The sequence below is a fragment of the Hemicordylus capensis genome, chromosome 1, assembly GCF_027244095.1.
Source record: "Hemicordylus capensis ecotype Gifberg chromosome 1, rHemCap1.1.pri, whole genome shotgun sequence".
Lineage (NCBI taxonomy): Eukaryota > Metazoa > Chordata > Lepidosauria > Squamata > Cordylidae > Hemicordylus > Hemicordylus capensis.
Window position 1 is genome coordinate 348,923,216 of NC_069657.1, and position 22,519 is coordinate 348,945,734.

The window sequence follows — 22,519 nt, forward strand, 5'->3', positions numbered from 1 at the left end:
TTCCCGGCAGGGCCTTGAAGAAGTCCAGACTCAGAGGCTGCCTGACGCTCTGCCCGAGCATGGAATTTTGCAGGATTTTGACGGGGATTTAGCAATATTATCCTGGCAGACAGACACCTACTGAGAGAAGATGGATGACTTATTGCAAATGGGCAAGACTTTCCACTGAGAGTGGGGTGTGGCTGTTTGATGCCGGCCTGTGGGAGTAAAAGCAGGCTGTAGTAAGGTTTTGATTTGTGGGCAGTTGTATTTTCTCTCGTAAATGGAGTGGAGAAGCCGGGCCTTCTTCATTTTGCAAACGTCACTGGGACGCTGGCTCAACAGGCACTGTCATAACCTGCCTTCCTGTGGAGCCAGGCAGGCTGCTGCTCTGAGCTAACCGATCGAGATAGACTCGGGGAGGGGGTGGGGACGTTGGGCTTCCCTCCTGTCTCCCTCCTCTGTCTGCTGTGCTGTCGTGTTGTTGTCGACTCAGGCAAGCAGGCAGAAGGCTGCCTGCTGCTGCTCTGCTGAGTTCGTCACTGGAAGGGCATCACTTCCACGGCAGGCGGGAGCAAGTGTATGGGGAGTGTTCAGGGAGCTGTGTAGGGCGGTGGAGCGGAGCCATGGCGGGCGTGTGGTCTTTGGAGCTTGCTGGGCTAAGGAGGGATGTTCTGTTCCATTCTGTGCAGTGTGTGAACATAAGAACAGCCCTGCTGGATCAGGCCCAAGGCCCAACTAGTCCAACATCCTGTTTCGCACAGTGGCCCACCAGATGCCGCTGGAAGCCACAGACAGGAGTTGAGGGCGTGCTCTCTCACCTGCCATTACTCCCCTGCAACTGGTACTCAGAGGCATCCTGCCTTTGAGGCTGGAGGTGGCCCACAGCCCTCCGACTAGTAGCCATTGATAGACCTCTCCTCCATGATGTCATCCAAACCCCTCTTAAAGCCATCCAGGTTGTTGGCTGTCACCACATCCTGTGGCAGAGAGTTCCACAAATGGATCACGTGTTGTGTGAAAAAGTACTTCCTTTTGTTGGTCCTAGACCTCCTGGCAATCAATTTCATGGAGTGACCCCTGGATCTAGTGTTGTGTGAGAGGGAAAAGAATCTCTCTCTCTCCACTTTCTCCACACCATCATGATTTTATAGACCTCTATCATGTCTCCCCGCAGATGTCTTTTTTCTAAACTAAAAAGCCCCAGGTGTTGTAGTCTTGCCTCATAAGAAAGGTGCTCTAGGCCCCTGATCATCTTGGTTGCCCTCTTCTGTACCTTCTCCAGTTCAACAATGTCCTTTTTAAGATGTGGTGACCAGAATTGTACACAGTACTCCAAGTGTGGTCGCACCATAGTTTTGTACAAGGGCATTATAATGTTAGCCGTTTTATTTTCAATCCCCTTCTTAATGATCCCTAGCATGGAATTTGCCTTTTTTCACAGCTGCCGCACATTGAGTCGACACTTTCAACGAGCTGTCCACCACAACCCCAAGATCCCTCTCCTGATCAGTCACCGACAGCTCGGATCCCATCAGCATATACTTCAAGTTGGGGTTTTTCGTCCCAGTGTGCATCACTTTACACTTGCTAACATTGAACCGCATTTGCCATTTTGTCGCCCACTCCCCCAGTTTGGAGAGATCCTTTTGGAGCTGCTCACAATCAGTTTTGGATTTCACTACCCGGAAGAGTTTGGTATCATCTGCAGATTTGGCCACATCACTTCTTACCCCTGCTTCTAGATCATTTTTGAATAAATTAAAAAGCACCGGTCCCAGTACAGATCCCTGGGGGACCCCATTTCTTACTTCCCTCCATTGTGAAAACTCTCCATTTATACCTACCCTCTGTTTCCTGTCCTTCAACTAGTTAGCAATCCACACATGTACTTGTCCCCTTATCCCATGACTGCTAAGTTTCCTCAGGAGTCTTTGATGAGGAACTTTGTCAAAAGCTTTTTGGAAGTCCAGGTAGACTATGTCAACGGGATCACCTTGATCCACACATTCGTTGACACTCTCAAAGAAGTCCAAAAGGTTGGTGAGGCAAGATTTACCTTTGCGGAAGCCATGCTGGCTCACTCCCAGCAGGGCCTGTTCTTCTAGGTGTGCAAACCTATGTGTGTGAGAGAGATCAAATGTGTTTCCTTCAGTCACAAGAAACATGCCCCTTAAAAGGAGGACAATTTGACATTTTCCTGCAGGGCTTGTACTTCAACCTAATCTTGCCCTTTCTAGCAGCCCTTCTGCAGCCTCCTGAGTCCGTTCAGTCTCTCTATTTTGAAACCTTCCCTTCCAAGACCTGTTGTGCCCAAGAACAACTATGAGAAGAAAGAAGACTTCAAACAGGCACAGAGGTGGGGGGTGATTATGTGAGACCCCTGAAGGTTGGCTGAGGAGGGTTCTGGGCAAAGGGAGGTGTCTGAGACCAGTCACTAGACTAGACAGAGCAACAGTGAGTGCACCACACAGTTCCCCACATGTGTGGAGAGCTCATGAGAAGCCTAAAACCTTGTGACATGACACACGGTGGGTCAGAACTGAGCTACCCAGCAACTTCATTGCTACAGTTTAGCAGCCCCTCCCTGGACATAGGAAAATGCAATTGGCTCACAAGATTTGCAGCATGAACTTAGGTATGCTTACTCAGAAGTAAATCCCACTCAGCTCAATAGGACTTACTCTCCCAAAGACATGTACAGAACTGCAGCTTGTCTTTTCCAACCTTTGGAAGAGCATAGCTGCCTTCCTTCCTGGATGTGAGTGTTAAGACCTGGAGCTATCAGAACAGCATGTCTTTCTCTAGTACCATTAAATGACTTGCATCGTCCACAATTTACAAAACCTTATATATATATATAGAGAGAGAGAGAGAGAGAGTTTCGGCGGGGGGGAAGCATTTTAAAATCTTGCCTCTGGGCCCACTCCAACCTTGTTATGCCCCTGAAGCAGGCTCTGCATCTGCTGCACTGGAATGGGGTGAATCTGGCATGGCGAGGAGTGCTAGTGCATTTAAGGTAAAATGTGCCGTCGAGTCAGTGACGGACTCCTGGCGACCACAGAGCCCTCTGCTTGTCTTTGGTAGAATACAGGAGGAGTTTACCATTGCCTCCTCCCGTGCAGTACGAGATGATGCCTTTCAGTAGAGAGGTTATTATGGCCATGGGAGCAACACATAAGGCTCTTCTTTATTTATTTATTTAACATATTTTATACTGCCCAAAACTTACGTCTCTGGGCAGTTTACAACAAAATAAAAACAAAGTAAAACATTAGTTAAAAAAAAGTTTAAAACTTTACAATAATTTAATTTTTAAAAAACAATATTAATTAAAAGCCTGGGTAAACAGATTGTAAACTGCCCAGAGACGAAAGTTGTAAACCACCCAGAGATGAAAGTTTGGGGCGGTATACAAATTTGATAGATAAATAAATAAGTCTTTAAAGACTTTTTAAAAGCTGTCAGAGACTTTTTAAAGGAAGCCATATCAGCTATTTGCCGAATCCTTTTTTGGTTCTTTTTAACTTTTTTTAAAAAAATTATAATTTATTTTATCCTTTATCCATGATTTAATTCTGGGTGAGGAAGCCAGTCTGTTTTGCTTAACAGAGATGTGACTGTAAGTCACTTGGACTGAGCTGTGTCTGTTTACTATAATATGGCAAATGGATAGGTCGTTTTTATTGCTGTACTAATTCATAAGAATGTCAGCTTGCTCACCAGGTGCCTTATTCAAGAGACAGTCCATAGCGGAGAAGAAATCCTGCCCAGCCACTGGTTGTCCCTCACTTCCTCCTACCAGGCACGCACTTGCAGCACCCTTTGTCTGAAGGGGGAAGCGCTAGAGCAGGTAAGGGATGATTTGTGACGTGGGGATCTAGTTTCCTCTTCGGTGTCATGGATAGACCCCTGACTTCTGAAGGCTACACAAACCTGGTGTGCTTTTACTTGCTTTGAGAATTGAAAAGTGGGTTATAGATTTTTAAATAAATGTTTAGAGGTGTGTGACATTGAGTTCTCCCAATGTTGTTATTATTATCTTATTTTGAGTGAGTTGTGTGATAGACAGATGATAGAACCCATGCCTTGTATGCTTATAATTATTAAAAGTAACAGGAAAGGTTTTCTTGTTTTAAAACAAATATAGCACTGTTAGTTCTTTGAGATCAGTTAAGTTAGTAGAACAGATGTATTTTTCAGCCTGACTCCGCAGTAAAGTCACAGGTTGCTATAGCCCAGACTATACTTCAGAGGATTCAAACCGGCAACCTTCTGCTTGTTAGTGAAGCATTTCCCCACCGCGCCACTTAAGGTGACTCGCTTAGGCCATAGTACATGTCAAAATAAGCTAGGCAGAATTACTAAATACAAAGATTTTCCAGCAAATGAAGGCATGCAACACATTCAAATTAAAATGTAATTTATTGAAAGCATTTGAGTAACTTCGCTCAAACGGAATACACAAGGTGACGTATAACAAGTAAATTGAAGAGTTAGGCAATAAATTCATTCCCTAAAGAAAAATAGGATGCAAAAACTCAATTACTTGTTTCCATGTGTTTAAGAAACCATGTTTATCCACCAATTCTCTGAGCAGCTGTTAGAGAACAAACATATTTCCAGCATGTGGCAAGGGTAGCCATGGTGCAAGAAGCTGGAAACCTGAACAAGACAAGCAAGTAGATTTTCCTAGGATGCTCAAGGGGCTAGTTAGTTTTTTGTTGGCAAAATCAGTTGCATGGCTGGTGCAGGAGAAGCACAAATTTATGACTCTTGATCCAGGACAAATAGAAGACCTTGATACCATCGGACACGGGCTGGCCACAGTTTCTCTTCACCACCCCCTCCCCCACCCCCACAAATATCTATTGCATTTTAGAGTACCTTCTCTGTGAGCCTTTCATAGATCATTGATCTCATCTGGGAAATGCAGTTTCTATTTGAATACAATAAATGTTTTTCCTTAATAAACACAGGAAGTCAGATTACTTGTATGATTACATATAGTTTAGATTGTCACCAATTGTATATAGGTTTCCCAGCCCCCATTTTAACTTGGCAATCACTTTTAATAGTCACAATTTGTACACAGAGGAATAATAATAATAAAACCTAAAACAAAGAAACTTCTTCTTGTATGCGCCCAATCAAGAACTAAAGCGATGAACTGGGAACATGGAAAACGGCATGAGGACATACCAAGTGTTCTATTAAAGCACTCTTGCAGCAGATAACTGATTCTCAAACAAACAGTATGTTTGCCTTGGAATAATTATGCTATTTCTTGCTGCATTAGGTACACAATCCCCAAAATTCAGAACGCCAGGCATAATTACTAAGAGTGGGTGTTGTGGTGTTTTTGGTTAATCAATTCCTTGATCCAGGCCAGCTACTGAATGGTGCTTTAGTTACTTTTAGTCCAGTCCTGGGGTAGAGGCAGGGCTAACAAACAGCCAGCAGCAAGAGCACAGAAGGCAGACTACTTGCCTTTTTGTAAATATTATCTATTTCAATAAACCATTAATATTCCTGATTCTACTCCACTGCCTTGTCCTTGCATACTAAAACTCTTTCCTTTGGATTGTACAGGTGTGTATTACAGAACATTGATTGTATTACAGAACATTGGATGTGTAAAATAATGAAGGACAATCTCAAGGAGAAGCATATTGTGGATGTGGAGAGTCCTTTTCATACCATCTTCCAAAAAGAGATATGGATAAGACTGGCTTTGATAAGCTGTTCTTGCTCATCAGACGCCCATCAGTCAATACCTGAAAGGATAGGTAAAAATGATATCATCGTGTTTCACAGTTTACCATATCTATCATACATTTATAAAAAAATATATATATGAAATACATTTATTAAAATGTATGGGAATAAAGACAAAGCTTAAATCACTGCAGTTCTCCTAGTATTGTGCAATCAGCTTCTGAGGTCATGCATACAACCTTGCTGGGGAGGGTGGGCAGGCTGTAGGGAAGGCAGGAGTTCACCGACAGATGAGCAGCCACCACCACCCCCTCTCCGCAGCACTGCACTCCCACACAAGCAGTGGAGTGGCGGAGGGAGTGGGAGGCCTTCCCCCCCTCCTGCATCCCAGGGTACCCCAAGGCACAAGTTCAGCAGTTGCTCTCATTGGAGCAGCCACCATGCTTGGCATGGACACTCCTTTCCCCCCAGCTTGCTGCCAGATGGCAGGTTGAGGTGGGCGGAGCTGTTTAATCTGGTGGCGGTCGCCCAGACAACCTCCAGCTGAGGTTAAGTGAACCACAGGTTTGCTTAGCCTCTAATAAACGCTGGGTTAAATACTCGGGCTTGGTGCGGGGGCAGTGCTGGGATCACGCTCTAGCCTGAGTTAGGCTGCACATGTGGAGACCCTTACTGTCTTCTCATCCTCTGCAAGGTAGTCAAGCTCAGTTACCAGATATGGAAAAGAATCAATGTAATAAGTCCCCCTATGGATGTACACGGAACTGGGTGGGGGGAATTCGAAGGTGATTTGGGGGGGGGGGTACACTTACCTCTCCCTCTGCTTTCCCCCTGCCAGCACTCCATTTGCAAAGAGACTGTTGGGGCGGCAGTGTACCTCATTCACTACATCACCAGAAGTATCCGATGTGCCTGTGCATGTCGGCATGTGCACACACATGTCATGTGCATGAGTGTGATGGCCGCGCACATGTGCTGACATGCTCAGGTGCATCAGGCACTTCCAGTGACGTAGAGATTGAGGCGGCAACGGGGCAGCAAGGAGGTACGTTGCCACCCCCACAATCCCTTTGTAAATGGAGTGCCAGTGGGGGGGGGAAGCGGAGGGAAGGATAAGTTCACCCTCCCCCACCCTTAAAGTCAAACCCTCCCCCCCAACCTTTGAACTGGCGGAATCACCTGTCGTTTGCACTGGTTCCATGCACATTCCTAACTTCCCCTCCAAACACACCAGGAAAAAAGGTGGAGACAAGACTTGCAACTGCCGAAATGATCAATCCCTGCTCCTAGCAAACAGATTGACTGATGTTTCTTTGAAACAGAACCTGTCTAACGTTTGTTTGCCCACACTCAAATCACATTTAAACAAATTATTGGTGGCATGCATAACAGCAGCTTCCAGTAGCAAACATGGCTGACAATCCATTGTCACAAGTAAGTTAGGTGCATTGGACCTGGCCACAGTAACTCATACCCTAGCTATGCCCAGATTGGATTACTGCAATGTCCTGTATGTTGAGCTACCTTTGAATTGAGTCCTAAAGAAAACGTAACCCATGTAGCTGGAACAACACTCGAGTGATATGATCAAGATTCCTTGTATCAGCTACTAATATGGCTGCTGCATTCTGTACCAACTGAAACTTCCTAACAGTGTTCTGCCAGCCTCACTGGTTACCAGTTTGTTTCTGGGCCCAGCTCAAACCGGTCTTAAAAGGTTTTGGCAGGAGGGCCAACACTGAACAACCCTGACCTAGACTGTGCAATGCCCCCACCCCAAAGAGGTTTGCATGTCTCTTCACTGTTGGCTTTCTAGCATCAGCCAAGTTTTGGCTTCATAGCCTTTAGGTTTACATGAAGCAATCTGTATTGTTAGTGGCTGCTGTTATTGTTTTTGGCTTTTATTCATTTTATTATTAGATAGGTTTAAATTGTATTGTAAGCTGCTTGAGTGTTTTCCCAAGGAAAGGTGTATAATTACTGTAATAAATAAAAATCAACTAAAGTGGCCAAATCCCCTCTCACCTACACAAGTAAGAGACTGCTTGGGAAGCTCGATACGGCAAAGGCAGAGCTACTGAAGTTTTTTCAAAATAGTTTAAACCATCTTTAGCTCATTCCTCACCTGAAATTCTCCCGGGGCCAGATGAATCCCAGTGAGCAAGACTTCTGGAAACACATAACTAGTGTTAAATGTGCCGCTGAGGGAAAAAGAGTCAAACCTGGTATGAGCAGTATCCACTGGCTGCCCACATGTTTTCAAGTCTGTGTTCTTGCACTTCAGTAGTGTGCATATCTATGGAATGAGAGGAGGAGAGAGAATATTCAGAGAAACGTTATCCTCAATAAAGAAAACCACCTTAAGTTCATGGGGAACTGCTTGCTCATTTGAGTAGATTACCGTGTCATTTATTTATTTAACATATTTGTATACCACCCAAAACGTAAGTCTCTGGGCCGTTTACAACAAAACAAAAACAAGTAAAGGTTATTACAACAATTTAAAATGTTACAACTATTAAAAACCATAAAACTATTAACAGTATATAATTAAAAGCCTGGGTTAACAAATGTGTCTTGGCTGCCTTTTTAAAAACTTGTAAGAGATGGGGAGGCTCTTATTTCAGCAGGGAGCACATTCCAAAGCCTCGGGGCAGCAATGGAGAAGGCCTGTCCCCGAGTAGCCACCAGACAAGCCGGTGGCAACTTCAAACAAACCTCTCCAGATGATCTCAATGGGTGGTATGGCTCATAGCAAAGAAGACATTCTCTTAAATACCCAGGGTCTAAGCTGTTTAGGGCTTTATAATCAGGACCTTGTATTTTGCCTGGAAACCTATTGGCAGCCAGTGTAGATCTTTTAAGATAGGAATGAAATGGTCTCTTCGAGAAGACCCAGAGACCAACCGGGCTACCACATTCTGGACTAACTGCAGTTTCCGGACTACATACAAAGGATTAGGAACCCGCATATAGAGCACATTGCAGTAGACAAGTCTGGAGGTGACCAGTAGTAGTGTGCACGAACCGGTTTGCAGGCCATGTTAGAGGCCTGCGAACCGGTTCGCTGGTCCAGCGATCCAACGCCGGTGTGTGTGTGTTGCTTTAAGGGTGGGGGGATTCTACTTACCCCTCCCGCTTTTCCCCTTCCGGCGCTCCATTTTTAAGCAAAATCTTCGGGGTGGCAGCATTCCTCCCTGCCGCCCCTGCCCCCTTGTTGCCTGCTAAAAGTGGAAGTAACTTCCATGCATGTGCCCGCCGCTGTGTGTCACACACATCACTGTGATGTGCGCGGCACGCGGGCGCATGCACAGAAGTTACTTCCGCTTTTAGCAGGCAACAAGGGGGCAGGGGCGGCAGGGAGGAATGCTGCCACCCCGAAGATTTTGCTTAAAAATGGAGCACCGGAGGGGGAAAAGTGGCGGGAGGAGTAAGTACAACCCCCTGCCCTTAAAGCAACACACACACATCCAGCGTGGGACCGTGCCTCCACAGTTGGTGTACATCTCTAGTGACTAGCAGATGTACTACTGTTCTGAGGTCTTTTATTTCAAGAAATGGATGCAGCTGGCGTATCAGCAGGAGATGATAAAAGGCACTTCTGGCCACTGCCTCAACCTGGGACACCAGGGAGAGGTTTGGATCCAGAAGCACCCCCAGACTGCATACCTGTTCCTTCTGGGGAAGTGTGACCCCATCCAGAACAGGCAAATGAAAATCAAAAACATTGCTCCGTGTTAAGTCTGAATGTGGTCTATGTGATTAGCACAAAAGATTAAGCAAACAGCATTATCCAGAAATAACTGTGGAGCATCTGAGGAAATTAGAGGTTATTTTTTCCACAATATTTGAGTTTTTTGCTGCCTTGGTCCAATTAACCATGAATAGAGGCCTTTTATAGTTGTATTTTTCACAATTTCTGTATTCCTTTTTTATAATTCTGTGATATGCTGTAAGTACTTAATATCTGCATAGCACTTTGCTTGCTCATAAAGCAACCCAACCCAAAACTGAATGTGTTGTTCAACAGGTGGCATTCTAATTTATAAGATGACTATTTATGAGTTAAGACAAACATTTCAGCATCAAATTTTCTATTATGGAGCATTATAATGTTGTTCCTATCCTCTAAGCATTATGAGCTTCTAAAGAGAGGTGTCCTAGGAAAATTATTGTACACTTTTCTATAATTTAGTGGGGTCCACCAGATGTTACTGAACAACTCCTCCCCGCATCCCCAGCTACAATAATTTGTGGCTGGGGATGCTGGGAGCTGTAGTTCAGCAACATCTGCCAGACCCCACACTAAGAACCACTGCTATAATGGTTGTGATTGAGGTGCTTCCGTTTTTAGCAACATTGAAGAAAGAAGATACTCATTTCTTCAAAGGCTTTAGCAGGCACTACAAGCATGTTATCAGAGACAGCAGGTACATCACCTTTCTTCCAGACAAGAATGTTCTAGTCTACCAACAGTCTCACTAAATCCTTTACCTGAAGATAATATTCTCCTTCAACAACATGAAGCTCATCAAAAGCACCCAATGCATAAACTTCATCCTTTCGCTTTTCTGCCATCTTGTAGCTCAAGTAGCAACAGAGACCCTTCTGGCAAACAGTATAATTGCCTGCTTCTCGAGAAAGTTCAGTGAAGGTGAATGTATCATTATAAATCGTTCCATTAAACACTGGTGTCTTTGGCGAAACGTCCTTTACACTTGAAGCATACACACTCCAATTGACAGGGGGAGGATATGTGGGAGAAAGGCGTGGGTGTATGTCCAGTTCTGTGAGCAAAAGTTTGCCTTTCTGTGTTTTCATATCATAATGATACACCTTGGGGCCATCAGGAGCAAAGATACCACTTCCTGGGATGACAAAAGAGAACTTGGATGGGATTAGTTTTACTATCAATTTGTCTTCCAACATGAGTTTACTATTACAACACATCTACAAAAGAGCTTTCCATGCTCTATTATCTTTACATTTATGACAAGTATTTATAATTTTGTTTTGTTTTTTCCATCGCCCTCACTTTATCAAAGGACAGGAGAGTCATTGCTACTTCAGTAATTATCAACACTTTGTTCTCCCAAATCAGTCAGCTTAGATATTTCTAAATGTTTTAAACAAGCTTATGTTCAGTCAAGACAACTAATTTGCTTTTCAGAGAGTTGCTAACATGCTGCATAATGCTGTGCAGACAATGGAATGCAATATTTGCACAGTTGTGCAAGAGTGCTGTTCTAATGCAAAAATTGCACAAACTGAATTGTGCAGTTTTAATGGCTGCACTGTCACACAACTCCATTTGCACAGTACATCAGCCAGTTTAATTTCATACAGAATTTTGATATACGACACTGAAAGAACTTCACATTATTCCTGTGTTTGTAATTTAAATGTAAAACCTACATTGGCTGAAGTGTACATTTGTGTGCATTTTTAAAATGTGTTCCTCTACTTTCCGCCCTGCATTAATATTCACAAATGCACACAAATAGTACAAAACATGCTGAAAGCTGCTTTATAATGTCATGTGTAAATCTACCCAAAGTTGTTTAATTCAGGTGAAAATTTGAAGAGAATGTTCACTTGTTAACAGAAGTAGCACATTACTTTTCCATTACTTCGTGAGATGAAGTCATCTAATGCATATTGGCTAAATTCAGTGATGCCCACAGAGAGTTCATGATTTCAGCACTGGAGATTCTTTTGTAAGGTCAATCCATGAATAAAATCACATTATAAATTCAAAAATTTTACCAGCAATTGATATATTTCCCCTCTGTGTTGCTTTGCATGCACTCACTCACCCGCCAGATCTAGGCCTAAGTCAAGAAATTAAAGATTGCTCTTACCAGTAATATCCAAGCTAGGCTTATGTATATTTGCAGAAAGAAAGTTTACACGCATTCCCATAGCCCAGGCAGAGTGAAACTGAATGGCATCCAAAAGTGGCAGCGTATTCATCCAAGCAGTTGGGAAGACGATACTGTCCACATGGAACCTTTCCACCAGTGATATGGCAGGTTCACGAAAATTAAGTGCATCTGCACACGTGAACATGCCAAACTTCCCAAAGGAGGTGTTGAAGGTTATAAACTCTGGCTCCTTGGGGTAATTAAACTGGGTTTCAGTCGCAAAAAGGTTGTACTGTTTATAAGACAAAGAACAATTATAGGAAGATTACTCAACAGTGACAAACGATATCAAAGGCTGACATACTGAATAATGCTGCATGTATGTGGCCAAACAGGAAAAAGCATGCACACAGCAGATTTGTTTCCACTTCTCAAGTGCAGGCATTCTAGCATGATGGAGATGTTTTTTGTCAATCTCCCCTTCCCCCAGAAGTGCTCTGTGCAGTGTGCAATATTCTCTGGAAAGTATCCTCGGACCCTCAGGGACATATTTGTGCATTGCACAATGTGCTTCTGGGGGAAGAGGAAAAATCCCCGCCAACCCTCACCCATGCAAGGACCTGTGCTGCAAAAGTAGGAATGCATCTGCTACACTTGTGTTTCTTTTGGCTGTACATGTGCAACGTTACTCAGAATAGAGTGTTAATACTATTAAAAGTCTGCTATATATATCAGCATTTCTTTACATTGTGAAAATAATGGTTTATTTACAAAGAAAGGGTTAGATCCAAAACTAGTTAGTCATGATTCAATACCACTGATTTTTTTATTTAAAGTTTTATTAATCATGATGAAGCCCTATTAATTTTAATGAGCCTTGTCATTCACTGGTTGTATTCACTGGATACAACCCCATGTTATTAGATCAATGAAAAAATGTAATTTCTCTTTTGGTGATGCAAGCTGAAGTCCCTATCCAGTAAATGGTTACTTATTTTGCAGTCATATACATAAAGCAAGGCATGCATGGTGCAGCATCCACCATTAAAATGCCCATTTATGCAAACCTTTCAAATTGGCTCTTAAATTGGGTAGGGAAGAGGAGAGTACATTTTCTTTTCATTTACAAAAGAGCTACATGAATGTACATGGCCACCTATATTTGTTTAGAGGAATTAATTAGTTCTTCTAGATAATAGAAGAACTAATTAGTAGGGATGTGCACCGAGGTCCATGCACTGCTTCAGCTCCCAATCTGTTCGGCGCCGCAGGGAGGGGAGCGGGATCTTTAAAGAAGGAAACCAGGCCTTTATCTGCTTTCCACTACATGCTGCTTCCTGCTGCAGCAGCACTGGTCCCAAAAAGCCACACGTGGTGCTAGCATTTATTTTATTTATTTACATATTTTTATACTGCCCAAAACTTATGTATCTGGGCAGTTTACAAGAAGATAAAAACAAAGGTAAACGTCAAAAACAAGAAATTTAAAACACAACAATTTAATTTTTTAAAAAACAATTCTCTAAAACAACATTAAAAACAATCAAAACAGTATCAGTTAAAAGCCTGGGTGAACCAATGCGTCTTTAAAGACCTTTTAAAAGCTTTCAGAGATGGAGAGGCTCTTATTTCACTAGGGAGAGCATTCCAAAGCCTCGGGGCAGCAACCGAGAAGGCCCGTCCCTGAGTAGCCACCAGACAAGCTGGTGGCAAATGCAGACAGACCTCTCCCGATGATCTCAATGGGCAGTGGGGTTCATAACAAAGAAGACGTTCTCTTAAATGCATGCATGGGTGCCATTTGCGTGGTTAGCATTGTGTTGCTGACCATGCAAATGGTGCCTGAACATGTGTGGACGCCATGTGCGTGCTGTTGCAGTGCACGGCTTCTTAGGACAAACGCTGCCACAGCAGGAAGCTACATGTAATAACAGTGGGTAGTTAAGGACCTACTCTCCTGGGGAAGGAAAAAAGATCCCACTCCCCTCCCCACAGCGCCAAACCAGTGCATAAACCTTGGTTCCTACACATCTCTGCTAATTGGATAACCAAATAGAAACTAATTCTTACCTTGTGGTAACGTGCCACAAATTTCCCTTCTGAATCATAAACAACATTTGTATTGTATTGATAGCGACCATCACTGGGGCACTTTGGATCACTACCATTGCATGGTTTCTTGTCCCCCATGTTGGCAACAACGTAGATGGAGTAGTTCCTTGCTATGCAGCTGAGTCTTTCTTGTACTTGGGTTGATCCAAATCTAATTTAATAACCAATACTAATTCCATTAAAATGGGGGAAATAATGGAGTTATGACATTTCATGAATCTACTAAATCAAAATGAGTGGATTCAAACAACTGAATAAAGCATGGCTTATTCCGTCAGTCATGAACAAACCCAAGCCCGCACACATCATCTGAACACAGACATTATGGCTGATTAAAGCCAAAAGTGATATTGCAGGCCTGATTCTTGCCAGGCTGATTGCAGAGAATAAGAAATGCAACAGAGGTAATCTGAAAACAGCTGATTTGAAAGTATTCATGGATGCTTTGTGACTGGAAAAAGATCCCAATTGGCCCGGGCGGGGGGTGGCGGCGGTGGCAAAGGAAATCATTAAAGCAATAAAAATGCAGGGTCATGTTACCCTTCAGTCTTGGCAACAACAGGCATGAGATGAAAAAAAGGATAAAAGCAAGTCCACTATGGGCTGATATGCACTATGTCCAGTGCACAGGCTCTATGTCTAGTAGGGTGCTGGACCAAGTCTGAAGCAGATGTATCAGACTTCCCATTTCAAGCAGAACGCTTTGCATGAACCGAGTTTGGGACAGTATATCCAAACCAGACTTGCTCGCCACATAATCAGGGATGCGAGCAAGCACTACCATTCCCCCTTGCAGTGCACCATTCCCCTTATAATTGTATATGGGGTGGCAGGTATTCAATCTACCCAATTCAAATAGAGCTGTAATACAGTATTTAAACCGTATGTGAGGAGGCAGTTCAAATGACCCTCCCCTCCCCTCCCCACAGCTATTAGGAAAAGTGGAATAGCAAGGGGCATGCAGGTGGAGTTGGTTTGGATCCATTGTTTGAATTGGCCATCTGATACGTACATTCATACATACGTATTCTCCACCAACATGATCTGTCCATCCAGGTTTTGGTAGCAAGGGGATTGCACAGGCAAGGCACTCTGATGTAGTACACGGAAGTCCTAAAAGGAAGGTCATCACCTGAACTGGTACTATGATAGAACTGACAGTTTTGAGCCCAAGCATATTAAAATCTACCTGCCTATAAGTGGAAATTCAGCAATACAGTAGCATCATCCAGTACTGCCACTTTCTTCTAACTTCTTACAGGACTGTGCAGGCCTAGTTTTATCAGCTGCCTATATGATCATTATGATCATTAAGATATAAAGTGGAGCCAGTACCTTTACTCATGAGAGGACTGTTACACGAGAACGCAAGCTTTGGAACAGCTGAAAAACTAGCAACCTATCAGTTCAACAAACTGATCAGGGGCATATCTAGGGTGGAGCAGGCAGGGCATGTAACCTGGGCACCACTTGAAGGGGGCGCCATTTTTAATTTTTTAAAAAATAAAATTAAAAATGGCCACTGAAAACAAAATGGCCACTGAAAACAAAATGGCCACTGTGCATGCTCAAATGGCCTCTGTGAGGCCCTAGGTCATGCCAGGCCTCATAGAGGCCATTTGAGCATGCACAGTGGCCATTTTGTTTTCAGTTGCCATTTTTTAAAAAAAACACATTATTTTTTTAAAAATGGCCACCGCACATGCTCAAATGGTCCCTGCGAGGCCCTAGAGGCCAGCAGAGGAGGGGAAACCTTTGTAGACCCCACCCCCATGGCCTTTAGGAAGCCCCCTGAAGGGGCTACAGGTAACAGATTTTTTTTTTTTAATGGCACTATGTACAGAGAATTAGGGCTTGTGAATACTGAGCTGAACCTTATGAGCTAGGATTGTATTCATTTGCTCTTACTTTGCTTCTTGTGATAAGTGAGTTAAATGGGATGTCTTAATCATATGGCTATTAATGGTGAGTTTGTCTTTGAATCAGTGTGAAATCCTTAGTATTAAGGCCCGCTGGGAGTTTCTTGCTCTCAATTTTAACTGTTTTAACTTGACATTTTAACTGTCTTTCTGAAATACTAGAATATATTCCAAGCAGTGACATAGTTTACTCTGCATATCCTTTAATTATTTTCAGAGTATCTGGGAAAAGTCAAATTCTCCATTGATTTTTAAAACTTATGCAATAGTGATGCTACAATGCATAGTAGAGAATTAGACAGGCACTTCTGTTTAGTTTTCCAAGTACACTTCCACATAGTATTTGGGTAATTCATGATCCCCAGCATACTGAAATTGGTAGTTTTCCAGCATTTTTTGGTTTGGCTATGTCCACTACTAAATAGTTTTTGAAATATTAAAAGATTAACGAGCTTGACTTGTATTTTTGAGCTGATATTATGGTAAAGTTATCTGAAAGATGGGTGTCAGATGTTTGTTCTGGGGGCGTAATTTCAGTGCTTGCCCTAGGCGCTATTTTCCCTAGATATGCCTCTGAAACTAACAGGTTACTAGTTTAGTACTGTGACACTCAACTATTTGCATTACTTCAGCACTAATAAATCTTACCTATTTATATTTCAGACAACTAAGTAAGAATTAAGTACTTTTAGTAATACCATTAGCATTTGTTTTTCAGTCCCGCCCCCCCCCCCCCATGTTTATTTTCCATTGCTTGCCCTTAGGGCTTTGCTCAGGTTACACAAATTTTTCTTTTCTAAAACTGTTCTCCTTTCCTCTTAAAAGGGATGCTGGAGTTCATTTATTATTATTTATTTTATTTATACACCACCCTTTCTAAAGTGGCTCAGGATGGTTTACATTAAAACCATATGCATGTAATAAAATGGCAGCTAGTCACTCTTACCCACCCACTGACTATGGACACCCATAGCCAAGACTGCATCATCACAGTAATGCATCACCACAGTCAACAGAAATGGCTGTACTTATAGCAAGCCAAGTTCCAGGAAGCACAGGCTGACCCTTGACTGAAAAAGTACTGGTGCTTCTGAACAGTTCAGCTAACACTGTTCCACTGCTGGCTCTGTAGTGGAAGTAAATTTCAGTGTGCCACCCAAAAATATGTCCCTGGGATTTATAGTCCTCAGGAACATATTTTCAGGTAATACAGGAGCGTTCAGGAGACAGGAAGGTCATTGTAACACACACACACACACCCTGCAACACACACAATCTAGCCTTAGTCTGGAACCTTTCAACAGCACTAGTGCTGTGTTAGCCACAAAGTATAATGAACTAGGGAAATTACATGTCAAGAGGTGTCCCTGTAGTGCCATCTACCGGGAGAAATTTGAACAGATTTATTGCTAACCAGTTAAGATCGGAACTTGAGCCTTTCCAGACTGCCAGCTTTAGTGAGGGAGGAAGTAGTCTAATATCCAATGAAATAAACATTTTCAGGCCGAATTCGGAATAAATCTGGGGCCATTCATATTCCTGTATCTTATGCAGTCTGGCTATGGTTCCTTACATTTTTTCCAAGCACGGGTTGTTCACACTGCATACCCTCCCTGCTGTCCTTATGGTCTATTTTTGGCCAATGGGGTTACAGAGACAGCAGGCACCCCACTTCCTCCTTCCAATTAAAGTATGCAGGAATAAAAGGAGCAGGTGTGTATGTACATGTGTGGTGGAGATCCTGCAATCTTTTAAGCCTTTTCTATTTTAAAAAAAATCATAAAAGTTTCTCAATTTTTAAAAAAATGCCATGGGTCTTGCGCAAGGCTGCCTTGTGTCTCTCCTTCTACTACTACTTATATATCGCTTACGATGTAGCAAGTAAATACATGAAATGCAAATATGAGCAAATTGATCTTATTGGAAAGAGAACTAAAAAGACTTATGACTGTAGAGAATTTGGCTATTGAGTGTCAATGGTCCCAAAGAGCAGCAGTCATTGGAGATGTTATTCAAGTCTACAGTAGTAGTCATGGTCAAACTATCATCTTTTGTGTTCCCAAAGTGGTTTACACACACACACACACACACACACACACACACACACACACACACACATATATATATATATATATATATATATATATATATATATATAAAATGGCTCCCTGTCCCCAAAAGGGCTCACAATATAAAAAAGAAGCACTAGCAACAGCAACAGCAACACCAAATATAAAAAGAGACCAGCAACAGCCATTGTGCTGGGGATGGATAGGGCCAGTTGCTCTCCCCCACTCAATAAGAGAATCACCACTTTGAAAGGTGTCTCTTTGCTCTTTAGCCAGCTACACAGTTGTTGTTTTTAACATAGAGACCAATGGAAACTTAAGAGAAAAAACTGCAAGTTGGGAAGTGCTGCCCATGGAGCTCTGAAACCAGGCACAATTGTAGTACCTGGTGGCCGACTGCAGTACAGTGCAGTATGTGATAGTTCGATGTTGAGGAGGAAAGACACCCCAATTCACAAGGAGCTCTTCTGCACAGTACTTGTACAGCGCTTGTGTAGGCTGAGGCTTGGGGGGGCATTCATATGAGGGTGGAATTTAGCTCAGATTCAGTACTATGACAGCAAAGACCTGTTCATATAGCAAGTGGAATTATTATTCGGGTTTTATCTTTATGAGTGGAACTGAACTCGGAGTATCTGCGTCCAAAAATACTTGCACTTTCTAAAATATTTTCTTGGGAAACTCCAACGTTATTACATTAAAAAGTGAAGCATCCTCCCTGTCTAAAAAAAATTATTAAAGTTCAGCCCTGACCCATTGGCTTCAAATTTAATACACAGAGTTCCGTGATCCTGTGCAACAACTGTGCCTAGTTTTAGAGCTCCATGGCCCACCCTTCCCAACCTATGGATCTCCCCCCCCCCAATTTGCCATTGATCTCTATGTTAAAAAACTTGTAGCTGGCTATAGAGACAAGTGGCAGCCTTGTACAAGACCCACAGCAGAGTATTAATAATAATAATTATTATTGTTGTTGTTTACACAGTCAGACAGATGTTATTGACTGGTTTGTTTTATCCAGACATCGAGTCCTTTCCACGGACCTGGGATGGCTGAATTTTATTATCAGTATTGTTGTTGTTATACATATCGTCGCAGAATATAGGCTGTTCCCAGTAAATTTGCTTTTTGTAATTGGCTGATGGTGATTTCTGTGGCCCCTATGGTGTTGAGGTGCTCTTCAAGTTGTTTTGGAATTGCACCTAGGGCACCAGTTACCACTGGGATTATTTTGGTCATTTTCTGCCACAGCCTTTCAATTTCAATTTGAATTTTTCAATTTTCAATTTCAATTTTTCAGTTCTGCTGTCTCCTGGTATTGCTATGTTGATTATTTTAACTTGTTTTTCTTTCTTCTCGACTACAGTTATATCTGGTGTATTGTGTGGCAGATGTTTGTCTGTAGTCGGAAGTCCCATAATATTTTTGCATCTTCATTTTCTACAACTTTTTCAATTTTATGGTTTCAATTACCACTGGGATTATTTTGGTCTTCTTCTGCCACAGCCTTTCAATTTCAATTTGTAGATCTTTGTATTTTGTTATTTTTTCTATTTCTTTTTCTTCTATTCTGCTATCCCCTGGTATTGCTATGTCGATTATTTTAACTTATTTTTCTTTCTTGACTACAGTTATATCTGGTGTTATTATTATCATTTTAGTGAGCCAGGTTTTTCCAGGAAGGAATAATTTTTAAAATTAAAGAAAAAAATTTAGCAATTCATGAATGAAAGTTTACTCCAGGGCACAGAGAACAAGCCTGCCCAGAGACCTATGTCAGCAGACACTCAGCAAAGCCACACCTCCATCTCATCTTGATCCACTTTAAAGAATTTTCCAGGAAAACATTTTAGAAAGTGCAACTATTTTTGGATGCAGATACTCCAATTAAGCTCCATTCATAAACATCAAACCAGAACAATTCTGCTTGCTATATGAACAGGACTTTGCTGTCTCAGTACTGAATTTGGGCTATATTCCACTCTCAGATGAACACACCTCAAGCCTCAGCCTGCAAAAGTGCTTTACAAATGCTGTGTGGAAAAGCTCCTTGTGAATTTGGCATTTCCCCCCACCTCAGCATGGAACTACCACATACTATAGTAGCAGCTTATTTGCAGTTTGATTTGTTGTATTTAGAAGTCCCACAGAGTTCATTATTCCATATAGCCTGATGGGCATTCTTAGGATTAGAGCCTTTAAAATAGGATTTCATAAACCCAACTATAATCAAACAATATGCATTCTGATGTGCAGAAACTTCAGTGAGCACAGGACAAACAGGGTCTGCCAGACTTAATGAAAATAACAGATTACTCCCCAATTGCAACATGTTAGAAATGCAAGGAAACTATTCACTTCCTGCATTTCATAACCTGTATCTTGGCAGTATTACACGTCACTACTGTTGTAATATTTACCATACTTCTTAGTGAGGTAACCCAGAACACACACCAGGCTGGACTTCTTTATTCATAGTAGTCTACACAGATCAACAATCTCCACATCGTGTATATACAGCAAATCAGCAGGAAAATCCATTCTTACCACACCATGATAATCTAGAAATATGTTTAAGAAGCCAAGTTACAGGACTGTGTGTGTGTCCTAAGGAACTTCTGTTTACTCTTGATTAGTATAAAGAAAGCAACAAAATACCTTTCAGGGTCAATACATGGATTCCAGTTTATTTGAGGATCTGGTATAGTCTCCAGATAAGGATAAAGAGTTTGTCTTGTGAAGACCCAGCCATAAATGCCATCCTCAGGTGTCACAATAATGTGGGCTCCCTACAAAGACAACAGTCCTTACACATTAGCCCAGGACAAAAGACTGAAGTTTAAAAGGTTACCAGCCAACCAGTCTGCAGTACCTGCTCAGCAGCTTCTTTGATGGCAGTTTCTAAAATGTCTAGATTCTTGTTCATCAATTTCAAGGCATCTTCTGGACTGACAAGTTTTGGAGTCACTCCTGACAGAACAGCAGCATGCTCATAGACAGCAGCAACATATTTGTCCAAGGCAGAGACCCCAAGGGCAGCTCCAAACAGAAAAAAAGCATAAGTGGAAAGCTGGAAGCAAACCATACTTGCAGAGTAACAGTAGTGGCTTGTTTGGGATACTAAAAGAGTTGAAGTGATTTAGGGGAAATGCCATGTCATGAAGTCAAGTCTGGAAATCCAATATTACGAAACAGGTGATTGCTACACCTAGCAAACTATGAACTCTGCAAGAAAGGCTTGCACAAGAATAGGAACAGATGTTCCAATTAAGAAATACCTTTCTTTAAGAATTGCACCAAGGCTATAATATGCAGCACATTTTCTGCCAAGCACAATGACTGCTTTGGAAAGGCTTGAAGTTTTGTCATTGTCCCATACACATTAACAGAAATAGGAATCTTCATTCCTGTTTTGTTTTTTTTAAGTACTGATTGACATACAGAGCAACAACATACCAGTGCAGTGAGAGAGCAGCTTAACCGAAATGCCCAATTGTACTGGGGAAGGGGCAATTTTTACCTAGAGATGTGCACAAACCAGTTCGGCGGTCTATTCCTAGAACGCCGAATTGGTTCAGGAACTGGAGTTTGAACACCGGGCGGGGGGGGGGTACCTTTAAGGATCGGGGAGGGTGCTCTTACTCCCTGCTGCATTTCCTTCGCCGGCACTGGGCTTAAAACGGTCCTGCACGGGGTGGCAGCATTGCCACCCTGGTGCGCATCAGACCAGAACTTCCAGTTCAATGCAAAATGCCCAGTTATACTGGAGACGGGGCAATGTTTGACTAGGGATATGCACAAGCCAGTTCGGCATTCTATTCCTAGAATGCCGAATTGGTTCAGGTACTGGTGTTCGAACTGGTTCTTGCCGCCCCAGTGTGTATCAGACCGGAACTTCCAGTCCAATGCATACCAGGGTGGAAAGGAGGTACACTGCCACCCTATGCGGGACCATGTTAAGCAAAGTGCCGGCGGGGGAAACGCAGTGGCGGTGGGGGGACAAGTACCTACCCCGACCCTTAAAAATTGTTTTTTAAAACCTCACTGCCGCAGGCAGTTCTGAGCACATCACTCTTTTTGACAGCTTCACCTTCCCAAGGAAGCCCTCTGTACAACCTGAAAAATATGCTCCGATGGTTGTGCAGCCATGAGGACATTTTCAGGTGGCACAGAGGGCTTCCTGGGAAAGAGCAGGCTGTCAAAAATTGCCCCTTCCCCACTGCATCTTTGCTCTGCATATCAACCACTATTTGTTGACAACATTACAAAAAAGGGAAAGCCTGCTTACTGCTTTCAACATTGGTTGGCCTGGCCCCTCCTCTCAGAGCCACTGCAGTATATAGCTCTTCCTTCTACCTACCCATCATAAATTAGATATTTTGCTAGTTAGTAGTAGGGAAAAACAATGAGGAGACTCTGCTATGGTTTTGAAATCATGTTATGGCTGTCTTCTCCACTCACCTGTATGTTTTACAAATTGCAGAATGACCTGAGGCACCTCTTGTTGAACTCCGGAAACAGAGACTTTCCTCTTCAGTCTTGGGGTTGGGAAAGTAGACATCAGCAACATCAGCTTTGTGCATCAGGAAACATTAAAAAGACAATGGGCACAAAGGACTAGTACATTTTAGAAAACTCAAATCTGATGATGTTTGAGTGTAAGATTTACAGCTTTCCCCACTGAAGGATGACCAGTTATATCTGCTAACCAACAGCCAGAAAGAGACACACTCGGCATCTCTCTCAGGAGCAGTAGGTGCACTTCCTGCATGGAAATAAACCCCATGGCACTCTTTATTATGGTCACTGCATGCATGCCTTGACCTTGAATACCTTAGTTTCCTCAGCCCCACAATGC

At 42.6% G+C, this 22,519-nt stretch overlaps 1 protein-coding gene across 2 annotated transcripts; it reads right to left on the minus strand.

Moving 5' to 3' along the window:
- Positions 1–4,385: 4,385 nt before the first annotated feature.
- Positions 4,386–20,756, minus strand: LOC128341319 (pantetheinase-like). Of its 2 annotated transcripts, none has more exons than XM_053287709.1 (7): positions 20,534–20,756; positions 20,320–20,450; positions 13,632–13,824; positions 11,559–11,853; positions 10,192–10,565; positions 7,823–7,993; positions 4,386–5,756 (listed from the first exon to the last, which is right to left on the minus strand). In XM_053287709.1, exons 1-7 carry the CDS (start codon positions 20,744–20,746, stop codon positions 5,637–5,639), a joined length of 1,497 nt encoding a protein of 498 aa, XP_053143684.1. In that variant the 5' UTR covers positions 20,747–20,756; the 3' UTR covers positions 4,386–5,636. The 2 variants fall into 2 exon arrangements, with proteins under 2 accessions (XP_053143684.1, XP_053143685.1); XM_053287710.1 differs by having other exon boundaries at positions 5,621–5,756; positions 7,920–7,993.
- Between the last annotated feature and the right edge of the window lie 1,763 nt (positions 20,757–22,519).